The following is a 19,622-nucleotide window of genomic DNA, read 5'->3' as shown; positions in this document are numbered from 1 at the left end:
AAGAGAAGGTCATGCTTTACAAATTTGATTGAATTCTTTGAGAAAGCAACAAGAAGGATCAATGAGAGTAATGCGTGGATGTTATCTACATGGATTTTAGAAAGACATTTGACAAGATCCCAATAGAAGACTGGTCAAAACAAAACCCCATAGGATACAGGGTAATGTGTTGAATTCGATTCAAAGTTGGCTTTCTAATAGGAAACAAATGGTAATGGCTGACGGCTGACCTTATGAATGAAAAACTGCTTCAAGTGGTGTTCCACACAGCTCAGTGTTAAACTCCTGTTGCTTGTTTCAATCATTAACAATTTGGACTTGAACGTAGGGAACTTGGGAAATTTGCAAAACATAAAAGTTGACTGTGTGCTGAGTAGGGTAGATGACAGCAGTAAGCTCTAAAATATAATTGGCAGTCAGTGGCAGATGGAATTCAACTGTTGAGGTAAAGCAGTTGGGGAGATAAAACAGTAAAAGCAAATACACAAATATAAATATGCTGAGGGGGTAGATGAAGTGAGATCTTACTGTAGCAGTACAGCTGGATAAGGTTGTAAAGGCAGCATATGGAATGCTAATCTTCATTGGCAGAGTTATAGAAAAGTAGAAATATACCATTGAAACTGTATAAAACTCTGGTGAGGCCATAACTGGAATAGTGGAGAATTGTAGCAAAAAGGAGACTGGAGAGATTGAGGTTGTCTTCCTTAGACGAGAGAAGGCTGAGAGGTAACATTATTGAGAAATACGTAATCGTGAGGGGTAGAGATAGAGGAGACAGGACAAATCTGTTTCCTGGTACAGATTTTCAAGCTAACTGGCAGAAGGATTAGAAGATGTGTGAGGAAAAACTTTGTTTTTAACGCAGAGAATGGTGAGTGTCTGGAATTCACTACCTAGGGTAGTGGTGGAAGTACAGGGCCGAAACTCTTTAAAAAGTGCCTGGATCTGCACTTTAAGTGCTTTAAACTGCAGGCCAAGAGTTTATGCAGGAAGATAGAATTAGAAAGGGCATCTGGGTGTCTTTGGGTTGGCTTTGACAAAATGGGCTGAATAACCCCTTCTGTGCTGTATCATTTCTATGGTTATATGGATCAGGAGATAGCTGATCTTGTTAAACAGCATTTCCTGCACTATGATCTCACTGAATGGCCGAACAAGATTGAAGGGATGAATAGCCTATTCCTAGTTCTGGTGTTCTTATGATAACACCTATCTTTATTGTATTCATTGCACTTACATTGTTAAATTTTGTTGCATTTAATCAACTTTGAAAAGTTGATTTTGAAGATGTCATGTTAAGTAGTAGCTAGCTACATGCAAAAGTCAAGTTTTTATTTTGGAAGCTATTTGGGAATGAAGATCTTTTATAGCTATTACAAGTCAGGCTAGCAAGTACACCATTTCCAAACAAGATTCTGACCTTCAAGAAAGTCTCTCTCAAATTCTTAAATGGGAGATGAATGTCACTGGCAAGCTCAACATTAGTTACCCTCATCAACCGTTACTGGTGCATTTGCAGGGATTTGATTTGGGTAATCTAAAATAGAGGCATTCCTGAATAATAAACTGATGGTACACACTTGTCACATTGATAAATGCAGATGCATTGTTTGTGGCAATTTGTGGAAAGAGTAAACCGAATGACCAACCTACATTTTCTATTTTTTTGTTATAGATTATAATATTGAAATCTTGCTACTTTGTGCATATTAATTATATTTGAATTTTTAACCTTATACAAAAAAAAACAATGTATTATACAAGTTTCCCCACAACCTCTATACATGGCATTTGATACAGCATTTTCCCTTTCACTTTTATTAAACTTTGATGAGAGATTAGACCTGTCTGTAAAATGTGTATATCACTATCATAGTTAGAAAACATTAGAATAAATCGCATTTACATGCTCGCACATTTCAGAAAGTGGATTTTAAGATTCTGATACAAACAATCTTCTCTTGGTATGAAAAGCAAATGGAGAGTCTAATCAACATATAAAACAAGGACTAGGAAAACTAAGGTCTGGTCACATCTGCGGAGAGAAAAACTGAGTTAATGCTTTGAGTCTAATGTGACCGTTTTGTGGAGTGGCCAGATACGCTGAGCTTTTCCAGTACCTTCTATTTTTATTTCAAATTTCCAGCAGTCACAATAATGTGTTTTATGTTTGGAGTTTATGTCACATACTGAAAGATGTTACACAAATATTAATCAGCTGTAAAATTGAAATAAACCAGTGCTCAGTTCCAAGTACAATGACCTAGAGTCTTGGGGCAGAATTAATGCACAGCTCTGTGAATCACCATCTCCTGACATTGGCAGAAAGATGTCAGCAACATTTATGCAAGTGTATTCAACCAGCATGGTGGGTACAGCACATGCACAGATACTCTCACCAATATACATGCTGTTTTCCTCCAAGGCCACTGATGCTAAAAGCTGGAGTACTGACATAGACTAACTGATCCACTGCTTTAAACAATGTTGTTTTAATTTATTGGAACAAACTGAAAAGGCTTTCTGCAGGGAGTTCCTATGCACTAGGCTTGCTCATTTATTCGGTACTGAGACTCAATGTCAGGGTTTCAAACCCTACAATGGGTGAGGATTTTTAAAAAGATATTATTAGATATACTTGCCGTTATTTATTTTCATCAGTGATGAAATTCTACAGTTGAAAGCAAGAAGGATCTCACCCAAACTAAATGGCTGCTTGTAAAAAAAAAAATCACCTGTCACTTCCAGGATTAGTTTTCATTTTTTGAATATCCACCTCCAAATCATGACTATTTTAAAAACATATTGCTAAATTCACCAATTTGTAAACTTTTACCTTAAACAAAATCTTCCCTCATGAATAAAGCTCCAAAATGAGGTCCATTATATTCACTCAAATTTTGCACACTGAAGAAAAATATATTCACAGAATACATAGTTACTAAAGAAATACAAATTCAAGTTCTTCCACTAAAGGTATACTTCAATTTCCAACAATTCACTGGAGATTTCTTCAATTCTGGCTAAAGACAGAAACTTGCAATTGCCTAAAAATTTGACAACAAAATCCTGAAGTGAAACAATGTTGAAACAAGCCACTGAACCAAAACAAAATTCAACAATTATTTCTGCTAATACAAAGCCTGTTAAAATCACCCTACTCCAGAAAAGTTGCACTTTTATAAACCTTTAATTGATTTTGTTATAAAATTGGCCACAATGAAGCACCAGCTTGAAACATAAAATGCATAATTCAGTGACAAAGGACGAGCTGTACTGAAAAACATCCCTCACTTCAACACAGTCTTAAGCTGTGACACAGACACCACATTAGTATTTGTGCTTAAGGAGGAAGTGCTTCCCTAATATTTTAGCACAAATAAACACAGCCTTTTTGGAGTATCCAAAATTCATTCACTTATACTACAGAAGAAAAATCCTTGAATGCAGAGGATTGGTTTGCCATAGTGGTGGATTTAGAAATTATACAAAGATATGAACCCTGATGGCACAAATTTTTATTTTCTACAGGACTGGATATTTTGTTTTATGCAATTTGGAATCTATTGCAATTATAACAAATCAAAAAGAATTTATCTTGATGGTTAAAACTGAGTTTATTTTTCAACACTTAGTTTTAGTTTAGTTATGTGTAATAATCAAATAAGTGAGGTATTAATATATTATTTAATTATCAATGTAAGATACTAGTATTACACGCACCTTTAATTATAATCACATTGCTGTTGTTTGGGGAGAATAGACATAGAGTCTAGGTGAAAAGTAAGGCTTATTACTGCTTTCATTCTGTTGGACTAACAGTTTTAAAGTTAGAAGAGAGGTCCTTAGTAATGCAATAAAGCGAGAAGGTTTAATTTTTGGAAGGATGATGCCAATTCTCTGTATAACAAAGAAAGGCAGTAGGTACCATCGCTTACTGTAAAGTCACATATTAAGAAAGGATTGCTAAACTGAAATAATTCAATGGATTCGGGGACTCTCTAGAAAACATAAATACATTAGACAGACATTTGAGTTATGACACTACATGATAGCATGCCTACTTCTAGACCAAGGGTTCCAGGTTTAAGTTCTACCTGCTCCAAAGGTGAGTAATAACATCTCTGAACAGGTTAATTAGAAAATATTTATCCTCTAAATAGATACACATTACTTGGGTATTATCATATTACCTTTATGGAGATCTATAAAGTTAGTAAGCTAACAGTGAAAAGTTTTCAGAAAAAAGGATGCTCCTGTTAATAACTGACATCTTCAGCAAAGTAGTCAGGCGATGGTAGGAAGTGATGTCAGTAACATGACCAGCATGCTTACGAAACAAATCAGAAACTGGGCACAAACTGATTTTCCAATCTAGCACTGATCATATGCTGACAAGCTAATTAGAGTTCAGAGACACCATTGACCATGCACAGGAGTCAAGAAGCAATAGATCTTAATATTACTGCTGTGGAGGGAGGTGAGGGGGGAGGTGTGGGTGCAAGTTTTGCACTTCTTGCGGTTGTAGGGGAAGGTGCCGGGAGTGGAGGTTGGGTTGGTGGGGGGTGTGGACCTAACTAGGGAGTCACGGAGGGAGTGGTCTCTCCTGAATGCTGATAGGGGTGGAGAGGGAATTATATCCCTGGTGGTGGAGTCTGTCTGGAGGTGGCGGAAATGACAGAGGATGATACGATATATCCGGAGATTGGTGGGGTGGAAGGTGAGGACCAGTGGGGTTCTGTCCTGGTGGCGATTGGAGGGGCGGGGTTCAAGGGCAGAGGTGCGGGAAGTGGAGGAGATGTGGTGGAGAGCGTTGTCGACCACGTTGGAGGGGAAATTGCGGTCTTTGAAGGAGGCCATTTGAGTTGTTCGGTAGTGGAATTGGTCCTCCTGGGAGCAGATGTGGCAGAGGAATCGGGAATATGGGATGGCGTTTTTACAGGGGGCAGGGTGGGAGGAGGTGTAATCTAGGTAGCTGTGGGAGTCGGTCGGTTTGTAGTAAATGTCCATGTTGAGTCAGTCGCCCGAGATAGAAATGACGAGTTCTAGGAAGGGGAGGGAGGACTCTGAGACGGTCCAAGTAAATTTGAGGTCGGGGTGGAAGGTGTTAGTAAAATGGATGAACTGTTCAACCACCTCGTGGGAGCACGAGGTAGCGCCAATACAATCAATCATCGATGCAGCGGAGGAAAAGATGGGGGGTGGTGCCAATGTAGCCGAGGAAGATGGACTGTTCCACATATCCAACGAAGAGGCAGGCATAGCTGGGGCCATGTGGGTGCCCATGGCTACTCCTTTGGTTCGGAGGAAGTGGGAGGATTGGAAGGAGAAGTTGTTAAGAGTGAGGACTAGTTCAGTCAGTCAGAGGGTGTCAGTGGAAGGGTACTGGTTGGGTCAACGCGAGACGGAAGAAGTGGACGGCTTGGAGGCCTTCGTGATGGGGGATGGTAGGGACTGGATGTCCATTGTGAAGATAAGGCGATGGGGGCCGGGGAAGCGAAAATCATGGAGGTGGAGGGTGTGGGTGGTATCCCGAACGTAGGTGGGGAGTTCTTGGACTAAGGGGGACAGGACAGTGTCGAGGTATGCAGAAATGAGTTCGGTGGGGCAGGAGCAGGCTGAGACAATGGGTCGGCCAGGGCAGTCGGGTTTGTGGATTTTGGGTAGGAGGTAGAAACTGGTGGTGCGGGGTTGTGGGACTATGAGGTTGGAGGCAGTGGATGGGAGATCTCCAGAGGTGATAAGGTTATGGATGGTCTGGGAGATAATGGTTTGGTGGTGGGAGGTGGGGTCATGGTCAAGGGGGCAGTAGTAGGAGGTGTCCGCGAGTTGGTGTCTAGCTTCAGCGGTGTAAAGATTGATGCACCAAACTACCACCGCACCTCCCTTGTCTGCCGGTTTGATGGTGAGGTTGGAGTTGGAGTGGACGGCTGCGTGTTGTGAGGGTGAGAGGTTAGAGTGGGTAAGAGGGGTGGACAGGTTGAGGCGGTCAATGTCGCAGCGGCAGTTGGCTATGAAGAGATCGGGGGCGGGTAAGAGGCCAGCATGGGGTATCCAGGTGGATGGGATGTGTTGGAAGCGGGAGAAGGGGTCGTCAGAGGGTGGGCGAGAGTCCTTGTTGAAGAAGTAGGCACGGAGGCAAAGGCGGCGGAAGAATTGTTCGATGTCTCGCCGCGTGTCGAACTCATTGGTCCGGGAGCGTAGGGGGATGAAGGTGAGGCCTCTGCTGAGGACTGATCGTTCATCCTCAGCGAGGGGGAGGTCTGGAGGGATCGTGAAAATACGGCAGGGCTGGGAGATAGGACCTGGTGTGGGGCTGGAGCTGGGACTGGGGGCTGAGTTCAGAGTTGAGTTTTGTTGAAGGACTGTGCAAACATGAACAAGATTTTCATCTTGCATCACGTACCTTTTACTAACTAAACCTCAAAAACATTGGGTCTCAAAACCAGTTAATAATGAATTAATGTTTAACATGCACAATATTTTTCTGCTTGCTATTTTAATGGAAGAATTGATTTACATTTTAAAAAAACAGGTCAGTGGCATTTGAATAGACTTAAAATGTGTGAACATGCCAAATATCAAGAGCAGTAGAAGTTAGTTCAAATTGCTCAATTAATCCTGATTGATTGATTAATTTCCAGTGCAAGATTATAAATCATTTAAAAAGAAAACTGACACAAAGCATAATTTATAAAAACATTTGACACAAGCTAAATGTTATGCGCCTGAGTGAGCAATGACTGAGCTTGCATTACGGGCTATGAAATCCATTATCTTATATATTATTGTCACTTCACTTTTATCGTCAACCACCATCAGATATGGAAAGGGCTCACTACCTGGTTAATAAGTATCTGCCAAAATTATAGAAAATATTGGACTGCAGCATGAAACTCCAAAAAAGACCAATGATTTATATTTTTTGAGAATTATCAATCCTAAATTGGTCTTTGGTTAGACTGCGTATATTCCATTATCCTACCTTTCCAGGTTAACTTAAAATTAGCTTCCATATACTTAACATTATTTTGAGTTATGCTGTTTCATATCTTATTGGTTTTGATGACAATTATCCTCCACTGAATAGATTAATATTTATCGTTTTAACTCTACTAAAACATCAAGGTGTTTCCTAGTTTCATCATATATTGCATGGTACTCAAATGTGTGTCAACCAGGTTTCCTTCACATCCTAGCTATACAATTCCTTACTTCAAAATTTTTTGTGCTATTTGCTTTATTTGTTCAACTCATTTTGTACATTTTTGATCTGCTTCCTCAAATGTAACTATCCTTCAGATTTTTCTTTGATCGATAAAGGTATTCACTGCATCAAATTTGTTTTTCTTAATATCCAAGATATTTGTATACATGAAGTGGAGCAGTTCAAAACAGTAAACCTCAGTATTCTACTCATACTTCAACCAAGTGCATCCCAAACATCTCCAAAGAGAACACATCATTTTCTATCCCTTCTGTCATCTACCAAACCCACTCAGGATCAGTTTTGAATCAAGGTTGACACTCCAGTGTAACATTGTTCAGCGATCCGGTTTTTCAGGTGAGACATTAAACTGAATTCCTGCCTGCCCTTCATGTTGGCATAAAAATCCACTGGCACTAATTCAAAGAGCAGCAGGGAAATTAGCCAGGTGGTCTTGACCAATATTCTTAATTCAATCAACATCACATTATATGGTCATTACCACACTGCAATTTGTGGGATATTCTGTAGTTAAAAATGGTGCTAAGTAAAAGTCACTCATTTTCCTCTAATGTGAGGATGCTACACCCATCGTTTGAGTGAGAGGAAGAGAATAGTGGGCGGCACAGTGGTTAGCACTGCTGCCTCACAGCACCAGAGAACCGGGTTCAATTCCCGCCTCAGGCGACTGACTGTGTGGAGTTTGCACATCCTCCCCGTGTCTGCGTGGGTTTCCTCCGGGTGCTCTGGTTTCCTCCCACAGTCCAAAAGATGTGCAGGTCAGGTGAACTGGCAGTGCTAAATTGCCCATAATGTTAGGTAGGGGATAAATGTAGGGGTATGGGTGGGTTACGCTTCGGCGGGTTGGTGTGGCCTTGTTGGGCCGAAGGGCCTGTTTCCACACTGTAATGTAATCTGTAATCTAATCTAATCTAATACAACACATGACAATATATAGGCATTGTGCCCCAACATTCATGTTTGTCGGCCTTACACAAAGTGATCTAAAACTGCTAAATTTATTGCAATCTTACAAATTGAAATGCAAGTTAATCCAGCATAAGAAGTCTCATCAGCCTGCATGGTAACTTTCCAAGCACCAAAATGGAAATGCAGAACATTTTACAGAGAAACCTCGATTATCCGAAGGACACAGGCGGGCAGTATTTCATTCGGTTAAACGAATTTCAAGTAATGGAATGCCGGATAACATAGTTGAACCGATCTTGCCAGGTTATCAGATAATCGAATGCCGGATAATCGAGGTTCCTCTGTACATGGTTTCAGTGAACCCTCTAATTTGCATAACAAAGAACAAGAGCTTACTTTTAAGTTTTGCTGAATGTTTAAACATACCAAGAATACTTACAAGTCAGCCAGTTTTCTAGGTCATGTGACAGAATCAAATGAAAGTTTGACATCTGGATAGCAGGGTGATGTGCTATATGCAGGTACAATACTTACTATATGCATAGCTTCTCAGTAGGAATGTATTTCTTATTCCCACAACATTGTTTACATTCAAGTCAAACTCCACACCACTGAAAATGCAAAAAGTCAACAATTAAAAGTTGAACATTTGTTTTCAAAATTCACTGGATTCAAGAGATTCCTGAAGAATGAAATGTTGTTTAAGCAACTGTGATTGGATTGTTAAAGGGCTCGGGAAACATTCAATTCCTACACAGTTATGGTTATCCGATTTACAGGTCACATCCCGTTATATTGAAACATCTACAACCAAATATTTAGAACAATGTAACTTGTTAATAAAACAGCGATTATTGTCCGAAACACTTTGCTAGCTAAGATCTTTGGGGCGGCATGGTGGCTCAGTGGTTAGCACTACTGCCTCAAAGTGCCAGGGACCTGGATTTGATTCCTGCCTTGAGTGACTGTCTGTGTGGAGTTTGCACATTCTCCCAGTGTCTGCCTGGGCTTCCTCCCACAGTCCAAAGACGTGCAGGTTAGGTGAATTGGTCATGCTAAATTGCCCACAGAGTTAGGTGCATAAGTCATGGGTAAATATGGGGAATGGGTCTGAGTGGGTTACTCTTCGGAGGGTTGGTGTGGATTAGTTGGGCCGAAGGGCCTATTTTCACACTGTAGGGAATCTAATCTATATACAAAATCTCTATATACAAACATTCTATATACATAGAATTTCAAAAAGCTTTAATAAGGATAAATGATGGAGTCATCGTATTGGAATTTCATTTTTAAAAAATAATTCTTGGGATGTGGGCCTCACTGGCTAAGCAGCATTTATTGCTTATCCATAAGTATCCTAGCAAAGGCATTAGTGAGCTGTTCTCTTGAACTGCTGCAGTACCTTGGCTGTCGCGTTGTTTGGAAGGGAGCTCCAGGATTTTGTCTCATTGATAATGCAGGAACAGCAATATAGTTTCAAGTCAGGATGGCGTGACTTAGAATGAAACTTGTAGGTGTTTCCACATTTCTGTTGCCCTTGCCCATGATCGAAGTCATGGGTTTGGAAAGTGATGTCAGAACAGCCTTGGTTAGATATTGCAGTACATCTTATCGATGGCTCACACTGCTACCTCTGTGCATTGGTGGGGTGGGGTTCTAATCAATTGATTTGTTTCATCTTGGATACTGTCAAGCTACTCTAGTGTTTTAGGAGCGATGTTCATCCAGGCAAGTGGGGTGTACTACAACACACAGCGAATAAAAATAATGACTAGCTTTACAAGAGAGAATCACTGAGACAAAGACAAGTTTATTTTCTAAATGAAAAGAAATGATAAATTGCACAAAAAGTTTATTCTATTCATTCATGGGAAATTGGGCATGGCTGGCTCGGACAGCATTTATTATCCACTGGGGTTGCTCTCAAAGAGGGGGTCAGCAAGCTGCTTTCTTTAATTGCTGCAGTCTATTGGTGGAAGTACACCCACAATGCCACGATGGAGTCCCCAGATTTTAACCCAGCAATACTGAAAGAACAGTGATCTATCTCCAAATCAGAAGGTGAGTCCGTAGGATCCCTAGCATCTGACCTGATCTTATAGCCACAGTATTTGTTGGAATAGTCCAGTTCAGTTTGTGGTCAATGGTAACCTTGAAGATGTTGACAGTGGGAGATTCAAACACTGTGTTGTTATTGAACATCAAGGGGCAATGGTCAGATTCTTTCTTGTTGGAGACGGTCAATACCTGGCACTTGTATGGTACCAATGTCACTTGCCACTTGCCAGCCCAAACCTGGATATCGTCAGTTTCCTTATGTGATTGAACATGGACTGCTTCAGTGTCCAAAGAGTTATCAATGGTGCTAAACATTGTTGCAAATTTGTACTTTTGACCTTACGAAGGAGTGAAGGTCATTGACAAAGCTGCTGAAGATGGCTGGGCTTCGAACACTATCCTGAGGAACTCCTGCAGAGATGTTCAGGATTGGAGATTACGGACCTCCATCAATCCCCTGGTTTTGTTCAAGAATCGCCTCCAACCAGCAGGGAGTTTCCCAATTCCCACATTCCAATTTTCCTTGGGCTCCTTCAGGCCATATTCAGTCAAATGCAACCTTCATGTCAAGAACAATCAATCACTCACTTCATCTCATCCCCAGAAGTTTGCTCTTTTGCCTAAATATGAACTATGGTTATAATGAGGTCAAGAGCGGAATGGTCCTCATAGAAACCAAACTGAGCATTAGTGAGCAGGTTATTACAAAGCAAATGTTGTGGGATCAATCTACTGATGATGCTTTTTAATATTTTACTGATGATCAAGCATCGTACAAAGCAGAGTGGGGGATTCATTTCCAGCCAAATTATCACAAAAACAACAGGTCAAATAGTCTTTGTGCTATAAATTCTTTGGATACAGCTTCAGACAACAAAAACAGTAACCTGATCATATTTGCTCCCCCCAAATTGGAAGTTATGCCGATGTTTGTGTGACTTCTCCATTTAAACTAGAGCACAGAATTCCTATCTCAATAGCTATAAAGAGTTGCAGACTTTCCCTGTTAATTATTGTCCTCTATTACAACTGATACCAACAATAAGAAAAAACAATAGTTTGTGCAGTAACGGTATGAGAAACTTTGACAAAGCTCCCTAGAGAAATGTTCTTAGGAGCTCTCCCTGAATGACCGGGAGCACTTATTTTAGGTGGAAGTTAAAAGAGCAACAAAGGATTTATCAGCAATGTTGCAATAGCTGGCTTTGTGCGTGGGAAATCATATCTCACTAACTTGTCTGAGTTTTTTTTAAAAAGAGGTGACAAAGATGATTAATGAAGGCAAACAGGTCTACATGGACTTCAGCAAGACATTCAACAAGGTTCCGCATGGTAGAATGGTTAGCAAGGTTAGATCACATGGAATCCAAGGAGAGATAGCCAATTGGACACAGAATTGGCTTGAAGGTAGGAAACAGAGGTAGGTAGGAGGGGGTTGCCTTTTGGACTGGAGGCCTGTAACCAGCAGTGTGCTGCAAGGATCGGTGATGGTTCCACTGCTTTTTGTCATTTACATAAATTATCTGGATGTGAATACAGGAGGTATAGTTACTAAGTTTGCAGACGACTTCAAAATTGGTGGGATAGTGGACAGTGAAGAAGGCTGAGAGTAGAGTGGGACCTTGATCAGATGGGCCAATGGGTCAAGGAGTAGCAGATAGAGTTTAATTTTGATAAATGGGAGGTACTATATTTTGGTAAGGATTAGCAGAAGTCCCACCCTGGTGTTAATGGTGGACCCTGGAGAGTGTTGATGAACAAAAGGACCCAGGGTTGCAGTTACATAGTTCCTTGAAAGTGGCATCATAGGTAGATAGGTGGTGAAGGTTGCATTTATATGCCTTCATTGGTCAGTGCATTGAGTATAGGAGTTGGGACGTCATGTTGTGGCAGGATGTTGGTTCGGCCACTTCTAGAATACGGCATTTAATTCTGGTCTCCCTGCTCTAGGAAAAATGTTGTTGAGCTTGAAAGGGTTCAAAAAAGATTTTTAAAGAGGTTGTCAGGATTAGAGGGTTTGAGCTAGAGGGACAGGCTAGTCTTTTTTTCTTTGGATCATTGGAGGCTGAGGGGTGATCTTTCAGAGGTTAATAAGGTCTGAGGGGCATAGACAGGGTGAATAGCCAAGGTTTTTCTCCCCCAACATAGGGGGGTCCAAAGCTAGAGTGCATAGGTTTATGGTGAGAGGGGAAAGATTTAAAAGAGACACGAGGGACAACATTTTCATACAGAGGGTACTGCATGAATGGAATGCCACAGGATGCAGTGGTGGCTGGTACAATTATAACATTTAAAAGGTACATGAATAGGAAGGGTTTCAGAGGGATATAGGCGAACAAGATCAGTTTAGGATATCTGGTCAGCATAGACAAGTTGGACTGGAAGGTCTGTTTCTGTGCTGTTTAACTCTATGATTCTATGACTGATTAGGAAACACAAACACTGCTCTAAATTAATGAATCCACATATGACACTGTTGGAATACATTCCAATGAAACTAATTAGTCATCCAAATTTAATCTTGTTTTTGACGGCTGTATTTGTGAAAACTTTTAGATTAAAATCAATGCACTGCTCTATAATTACGTTTTAGCCTAGAGACAGCTTCAACTCAATATAATCAGCCTTTATTCTTATGTTTTGCAGAACCAGTCTTCATCCAGATGTCAGTTATCTAAATCAGTGTTCCAGTATCAAAGCATCTCATGCATGAATACAAAACAGGCAACAGAAAACAGTATTTCAAAGCTAAAAAGTAAAAAGCTTTTTAAGCAAATTTAACAATTTGGTAAAGCTACTAATTTAGTTATTTTTAAAAGATGGTAGCAGTGAAATCTAAAGTTAAATGCCATGATTTATCATGATTGATGCATTGCAAATTTAGAAGGCAAAAATCTGCATTACTGTTCATAATGGAATGGCTCTCAGCAGAAGTCACTCAATTACGTACCTGACTTTATCCCTGAATTTTACTATTGGCACTTTTGCTCGGATCAGTTGAGGTCTGTCAATGTAAGCTGTAAATAAAAATTTAAAACTCAATCTATCTCCAAAACAGATCCTCAAGCTATCTGGAGATAGCAGCCCCCAGTAACCTCCAGAGCGTAAACAGTTTAGGCATCCTGTACAAGACATGCAAATTTTCTGCAGGGCAACATGAAGCAGAGAAAAGGTTTTCAGCCAAATCCTGCCATATAATCTGTGGCTAAAACGTAAGCCAGAGCCCTTCCTTCTTTTCCCTGCCTGCAAGGAAACATCAGGCATCTGTAATATGTTAAATATTCCCCACCCCAACTAATTAAACAGAGGAAATTACCATGACAAATTCACACCACATACTCTGATGAAATATCAAATACCGGTCTTCTTTATCCAAATTTAAGTACAGAAATTGCAACGTGGAAACATATGGTTCAAAACAATCTATTGTGGTGTTTATCATCCACACAAGCAATTGCCCTAATCCAAAATGCCTGGCCCTTTTTCATACCGCCTTATTTTATTACACCCAACTAAGCCATTATTAAATGCTATCATATGCTGCACCAAGACTTCGCAAAACAGCATGAACTCCACGACAGTAGTGGGGCCATAGAGCTCTAAGCTGTGTTCCTGCTCTCAGTTCTCACTCAGGGGTCAGAATCATTGTGAAGCCTTGAAAAGGGATCACGGAGTGAAAATATTTGGGAAGTATTGTTCTACACACTATATCACCAAAAGCACAATAATTTCAAAGAGTAACTTACATAATCTGTAGAAAAGTTGTTGAACTAAACTTAGTATGTGACATGCTTCATTCCTTTGATTGATCTACAAGAATAAATTTAAAAATCCCTTTCAATATAGCAATTGGCTAGATATAGCAATATTTGACAAAAAAATGATAAGCTGTAAATGATGTAAAAAAACAAACATACCGGCTCCTCCTTTAGCACAAGGCACAGATCTGCATCACTGTAACGAGTACCAAAGCCATTCAGTGAAGAACCAACCAAATACAATTTGGTTTCTGGAAAGAGAAAAAATGTACAAATGGACAAGAATGCTTCCAACTATAAAGGTGCCTGTTACCTCAGTTTGACACTGCAACTTTCCTTTCTATTTTGCAATCATTCCTGTTACATATCAGGGTCAAAGTTAAACAGAATACAGGAACAAATTACTGTAGATGCTAGAATCTGTACTGAAAACAACAAATGCTGGAGATCATAGCAGGTCAGGCAGAATTCATAGAGAGAGAGCAAGCTAACGTTTCAAGTCATCTAGACTCGAAATGTTAGCTTACTCTCTCTCCATGGATGTTACCTGATCCTGTGATCTCCAGCATTTGTTGATGTCAAAATTAAGCAACAATGTTTTTTTTAACAATAAAAAGTGACAATTATTCGAGTTAAAGTTTACATATTTAGGATATGATCTACCAACAGTTTCAATCATCATAAAAAAGGAACCCCAATCAAAAGGTGAACATTAAATATGCTGTACTGTCTCTTCCCTTTTCTGCTGTTGCAAAGTCCATGCCCAGTAAAGGATTTAGTTTTATACCTGTAAAACCCCCCAACTTAATGAATTTGGGCTATGACATGAACTCCTCTTACCTCGCCTTCACCTCTGTCCCACATATTTGGACAGGAGTCTTCTCCCTGCCATACAAAGTGTGTTATCTGTCTCTAATTCTCCCCTTTCACCCAAACTTTTAATTTTGGTCATTTACCAGCTCTTGTTAATAGTTCTCAATGTAGTGAGCAATACATCTGTTGCCTTAACTTTGCTGTTCCCCACACCCATTCAAACCCCTCTTCTTCTGAAATTGCAGCACTCCATTCTTCTAGGTCTAACCCTGACTTTGTTTTCAAATATGTTGATAAAAGAGCTTCTGATGGCAGCATTCCTCGCAGAAGCTGAATGCCAACTCGCAGACACCTTCCATCTACCCGTGGATCATGAGCCCACTACTGAACACCAAGGACCGTCAGTGACCTCATCTCTGGAGAGCTCTCTTCCACAGCTTCCCCCAAAGTCCCTAACCCTGCATTGTCTGCTTCTACATTTTCTCCCCAAAATCTACAACAGGACTGCCTTTGCAAACTCGGTTTGAGACTATTCCTGTTCCAAAACTTTATTTAATCATTTCTTGACTCAATCCTTTTCCTCTTGTTCAGTCTCTTCCCACTTACATTCATGACATTAACGATGTTTAACTCAATTTCACAATTTCCAGTTTTCTGGCCGAGCTGCCTCCTCTTCACAATGGGTTTCCAACCGTTTACAGATTCACTCTCAGGATAGTTTAAAGATTCTCCACTTCTTCCTTGAAAAGAAACCTGAACCATCCACCACCAACCCCCTTCCCTGGCTAAGCCTGTTCTCACTTTGAACAACTTTTCCTTTAAAAAGTGTCTTGCTATTTCCAAGTCTTGGCTACGGATACCTTCATGAGCCCCAGTTTTGTTTCGCTTTGTCAAGTATTCGGAACATTCCTGGTTCCAATCCTACTTGGGGTCCACATCCACAATGCTTTCTCCAATATACCGATGAGGTCATCTGTACTGCTTTCTGCTCTTGTCCAGAACGGGAAAAATGAATCAGTTTTGTTTCCAATTTCCATCCTCCTCTCACTTTCACTTGGGCTATATCTGACACTTCTCTTCCCTTCCTTGATTTCTGTTTCTATTTCTGGGGATAGGCTATCCACCAATATTCATTGCAAAACATCAGCAGCTCCCAGTTATCTCAAACTACATCACACTTGCCTCCTCCAAGGATCTTTTTCCATTCTCCTACTTTCTTCATCTCAATTGAATCTGTTTCAATTACGCCACCTTCCACCTGTAACATAACTTTTTTTCCCTCAACTGAGGATTCCCACCCTCCCAAGGCTGACAGTCCTCAATCATATCTGATATCTCTCTCAAACTTAGGCCTTCATCCCTTCCTCTCCCTCCCAGAAAAATGGAGTTGCCCTTGTCTTCACTTATCACCTCACCAGTCTGAATTCCAAAGATCATCCTCTGGCACTTCTACCAACAGGAGCAGGACCAAACAGATCTTCCCTTTCCCGGTCAGCATTCTGTAGCGACTATCCATTTCACAACACCCCAGCCCACTCCACCATCACTCTGAACACATTATCTTTCACCCTTGGCACTTTCCCATGCAATTGTAGGTGGTGCAGATTTGTCCATTCACTACCTCTCTTCTCATTGTCAAATGTCGCTGAAACACCTTTCACGTTTAGTGCAATCATTGCTTATAATGTGGTCTCCTTTATATTGGCGAGACCAAACACAGAACTGGGCAGGTGCTTTTAAGATTACATCCACTCTGTCCAAAAGAATGACTCTGATCTTCCAGCTGCTTGCCAGTTCAATAAATTACTATGCTCCTAGGCAAACATTTCAATTCTGCACCTGCTACAGTATTCCAAAGCACAACATAAGTTAGAGGAACAACATCTCATTTTCCCCTGAAGCACTTCGCAGCTTCTAGACTCAATACTGAATTCCGCAACTTCAAAGCATTATGTCTTTTCCTTACACAGATAAACACACACGGACAGACAACCACATTTCTGTCACGTTAACTTTGTTCTCAGTTGAGTGGTTCCATTTTACGCCTTCATTTGCACCCATTTTACATCTCTATTTTTCCTTCACCATCATTAGTAACCCCTCGGTCTTTGACTCTGACAGCCTCCAAAATCTATTCCACTTGCTTCTCCATCACTTCTGTCTACATCATTTTCCAATCCATTTCAGTTCTGAAGAGCCATATCAGACTGGAAACTGGTTCTCTCCCCAGGCACTGCCAGACTTGCCGAGTTCCTCCAAATGTTTACATTTTTACTTCAGATTTCCAGCATCTGTGGAGTTCTATTTTATTTGTGCTGGCTCTTAATTGGCAATACTTTTCAGAGTACAAAGATTTCACTCTAGTGACAATACCTGATATTCTTTATTCCTTCGAAAAATATTTCTTCAAGAGCAGTTATTTCCACCTTCCAACATCATCCCTGATTCAAGTTATCTGCTACTATCAACCACGTCTCATACTCCAAAGCTGACTATTCCAAGGCACCTGGGGTACTCTTTCCACACTTTACCTTCTGCAACTTGAGGCTATTCAAACTTATTAACTCCATCATTAAGAAGTCCCAAATCATCCACCTCCTGATCACACTTGTTCAGTGACTAATGCAGCTCCTTGAATCGAATATTTTTGTCTTTGTTTTCAAATTCTTTCATATCTTGCAAAGTCTAATTTCTGTAATCTCCTCCAATCCCAAAGACAAGATCGATCTCTGGCTCATCTAATTCTGGCCTTTTGTGCATTTTAAACTGTTGAAAAGTGCAACTTGGCAGACGTGATGGTGGAAACTTAAATACAAGTGTGCTGCAAATACATTTGCATGGTAACAACACAATACACATTAAAAATTAAAATCCCTCCACAATAGCATTATCCTACAAATACCGTACTTGATGTGCATGAATGCTGGCCAGAATATTTGAAACTTTCTATTCATACATAATTTTTCTGATTAGCAACAAGGAAAACTACAAAAGGTAGTGGTGTTGTAAAACTAAAAGCTCAAATGTTGGCAATCATGTACCACTAAGGATTGCTGGAAAACCCCATCCACTTTGCTAACGCCCTTGAGGAATAAAGTCTGTCACCTTTACCTGGTCTGGCCTCCATGTGACTCCAGATCCACATGAATTTAGTTGACTCTTAACTAGCTTCTGGGAAATTAGTCATAGGCAATAAATGTCACCCAAATCAGTAAAGGCTACATCCCATGAACAAATTAAAAAAGCTTCCGTCAAAGTTGTTGCGGTAATAGCAGTACCCGCTTAATCCTGTAATAGTGGTGAAAGTCCACCTAGCCAACTGCAACTAAAAAAAATTACTCTGACTAAATAGGAGCAATGTGACATACAAAGGAGGGATGCATACAATCACCTGGTCATGCATTTTATTTCTTTTGCACATTAAGTAGACAGAAGTATTTAAAATTGTAAGAGATTAGAACAAATAAAAAGGAACTGCTTCCAATGCCTGAAGAATCGAAAACCAGGGAGTATGGATTTAATGCGACAGGAGACTGGAAGCCACAAAGAAAAATGTTTTCAAACAATGAAGAGTTAGGTTTTGAAAGACATAACCATCAGATGATGCAAAATTATTTAGCAGCAGCCTTTAAAGAAAATTAGGTAAAAAGTGAGAAGAACTACAGAAGTATGTGGAAGACTAGGGGCATGGGACTAACTGGACAGCTCTTCTAAAGAGCTGCAACAGACTCATTGGGCCAAACTACCACTTTTTAATCTATATTATTTTATAAATTGGATATAAATCTGATCCAAGAATTTTAGGCTGCTTGAATTTTTAGTGTTGTATTTCCCACATTTTTGGGGTGAAACAAAAATCAAAGTAAATGTCTAACCCACATGATCTGAACACTAACTAAACATAACTGGCTCCTGATCACATTCTTATACATTTTATACAAGGGCACAGGGTTTGGATCCTCAAAAAAAAAAAGGCTCCACTAATAAAATTATCCCAGCCCCCATAGAGAAAGCATGCCCCAGTAAATTTGAAGAAAAATATTTAATTGTTTCATTATAACCACTTGCTTATGTCCTGATGTTTTTCTCCTAACATCAATTAATTGATCATTGTTTGGTTGAATCAGAACCTCTGATGAAGGACATCAAACTGAAATCATTTACTATGCTTTCCTTTCTCTCTCTCAGGATGCTGTTTGATTTCTTTACTTTTTCTGATATCGAATGCCAGCAGTATTAAGTTCTATGCATCTTCAAGCTACATATCATTTTAAATATAGCCTCTCAAAAGGCAATAAATATCCGTAAATACTTTAATCTAGCTTTTCTTAAAAATGAAGTGGTTTTGTTTTTCAACAACATAATACTTGTAAAGTCACTATAAATAAATCCAACATGTAAGGGAGCAGAATTACAACAGAAGGCAACAAAACTACTATAGGAAACTTGATAACCATTTACAACCATACCAGTCTCAGGTCTCAAGCAAATTTCTCAAATGAAATAACAACACAATGATCAGTTAATTTATATTAGAAGAAACACATCAGGAAATAAGTAGTTAGGTATAATCTTGCAATTAAATATTTTTCATCAAATTTATTGGGGTCATTGATGCTTAAATTAACTTAGCACCATGATATTTTAATTTTTAAACAGTCAAAATTTTGTTGGTATTGCTTTGTCAGCTCTGACACTGATCAGTTGATATGCTGAATGTTAATTCCTTAAAAACTGGTGGGTTGCAGTCAGGTCAGAAGTTAAAATTCAAAAATGAAAGAACAAATCAAATCACCAGAAATTCACCCATTTTCAATTTTGAAACAGATGGAACTTGTGGAGCTGGACCAAAC

General features: G+C 39.8%; 1 protein-coding gene across 3 annotated transcripts in view; it reads right to left on the bottom strand.

The window, feature by feature from the left end:
- tent2 (terminal nucleotidyltransferase 2) overlaps positions 1 to 19,622 on the bottom strand; it is a 92,571-nt gene that overhangs the window by 50,942 nt on the left and 22,007 nt on the right. For all 3 annotated transcript variants that reach the window (XR_006314104.2, XM_043706827.2, XM_043706818.2), the window contains exons 6-9: positions 14,116 to 14,207; positions 13,945 to 14,008; positions 13,149 to 13,215; positions 8,675 to 8,751 (exon numbers count right to left, since the gene is read on the bottom strand). Coding sequence is in view for 2 of the 3 variants with exons in the window: in XM_043706827.2 (XP_043562762.1) it covers positions 8,675 to 8,751; positions 13,149 to 13,215; positions 13,945 to 14,008; positions 14,116 to 14,207 (300 nt within the window). In the remaining variant the exon portion in view is untranslated. The remainder of the gene's footprint in view (positions 1 to 8,674; positions 8,752 to 13,148; positions 13,216 to 13,944; positions 14,009 to 14,115; positions 14,208 to 19,622) is intronic.

This window comes from Chiloscyllium plagiosum, unplaced genomic scaffold (genome assembly GCF_037043375.1).
Source record: "Chiloscyllium plagiosum isolate Xiang-an unplaced genomic scaffold, Cpla_swu_hap1 HiC_scaffold_2, whole genome shotgun sequence".
Classification (NCBI taxonomy): domain Eukaryota; kingdom Metazoa; phylum Chordata; class Chondrichthyes; order Orectolobiformes; family Hemiscylliidae; genus Chiloscyllium; species Chiloscyllium plagiosum.
Note: the sequence above shows the minus strand (reverse complement) of the source record. Positions and strands in the feature narration are given on the sequence as shown.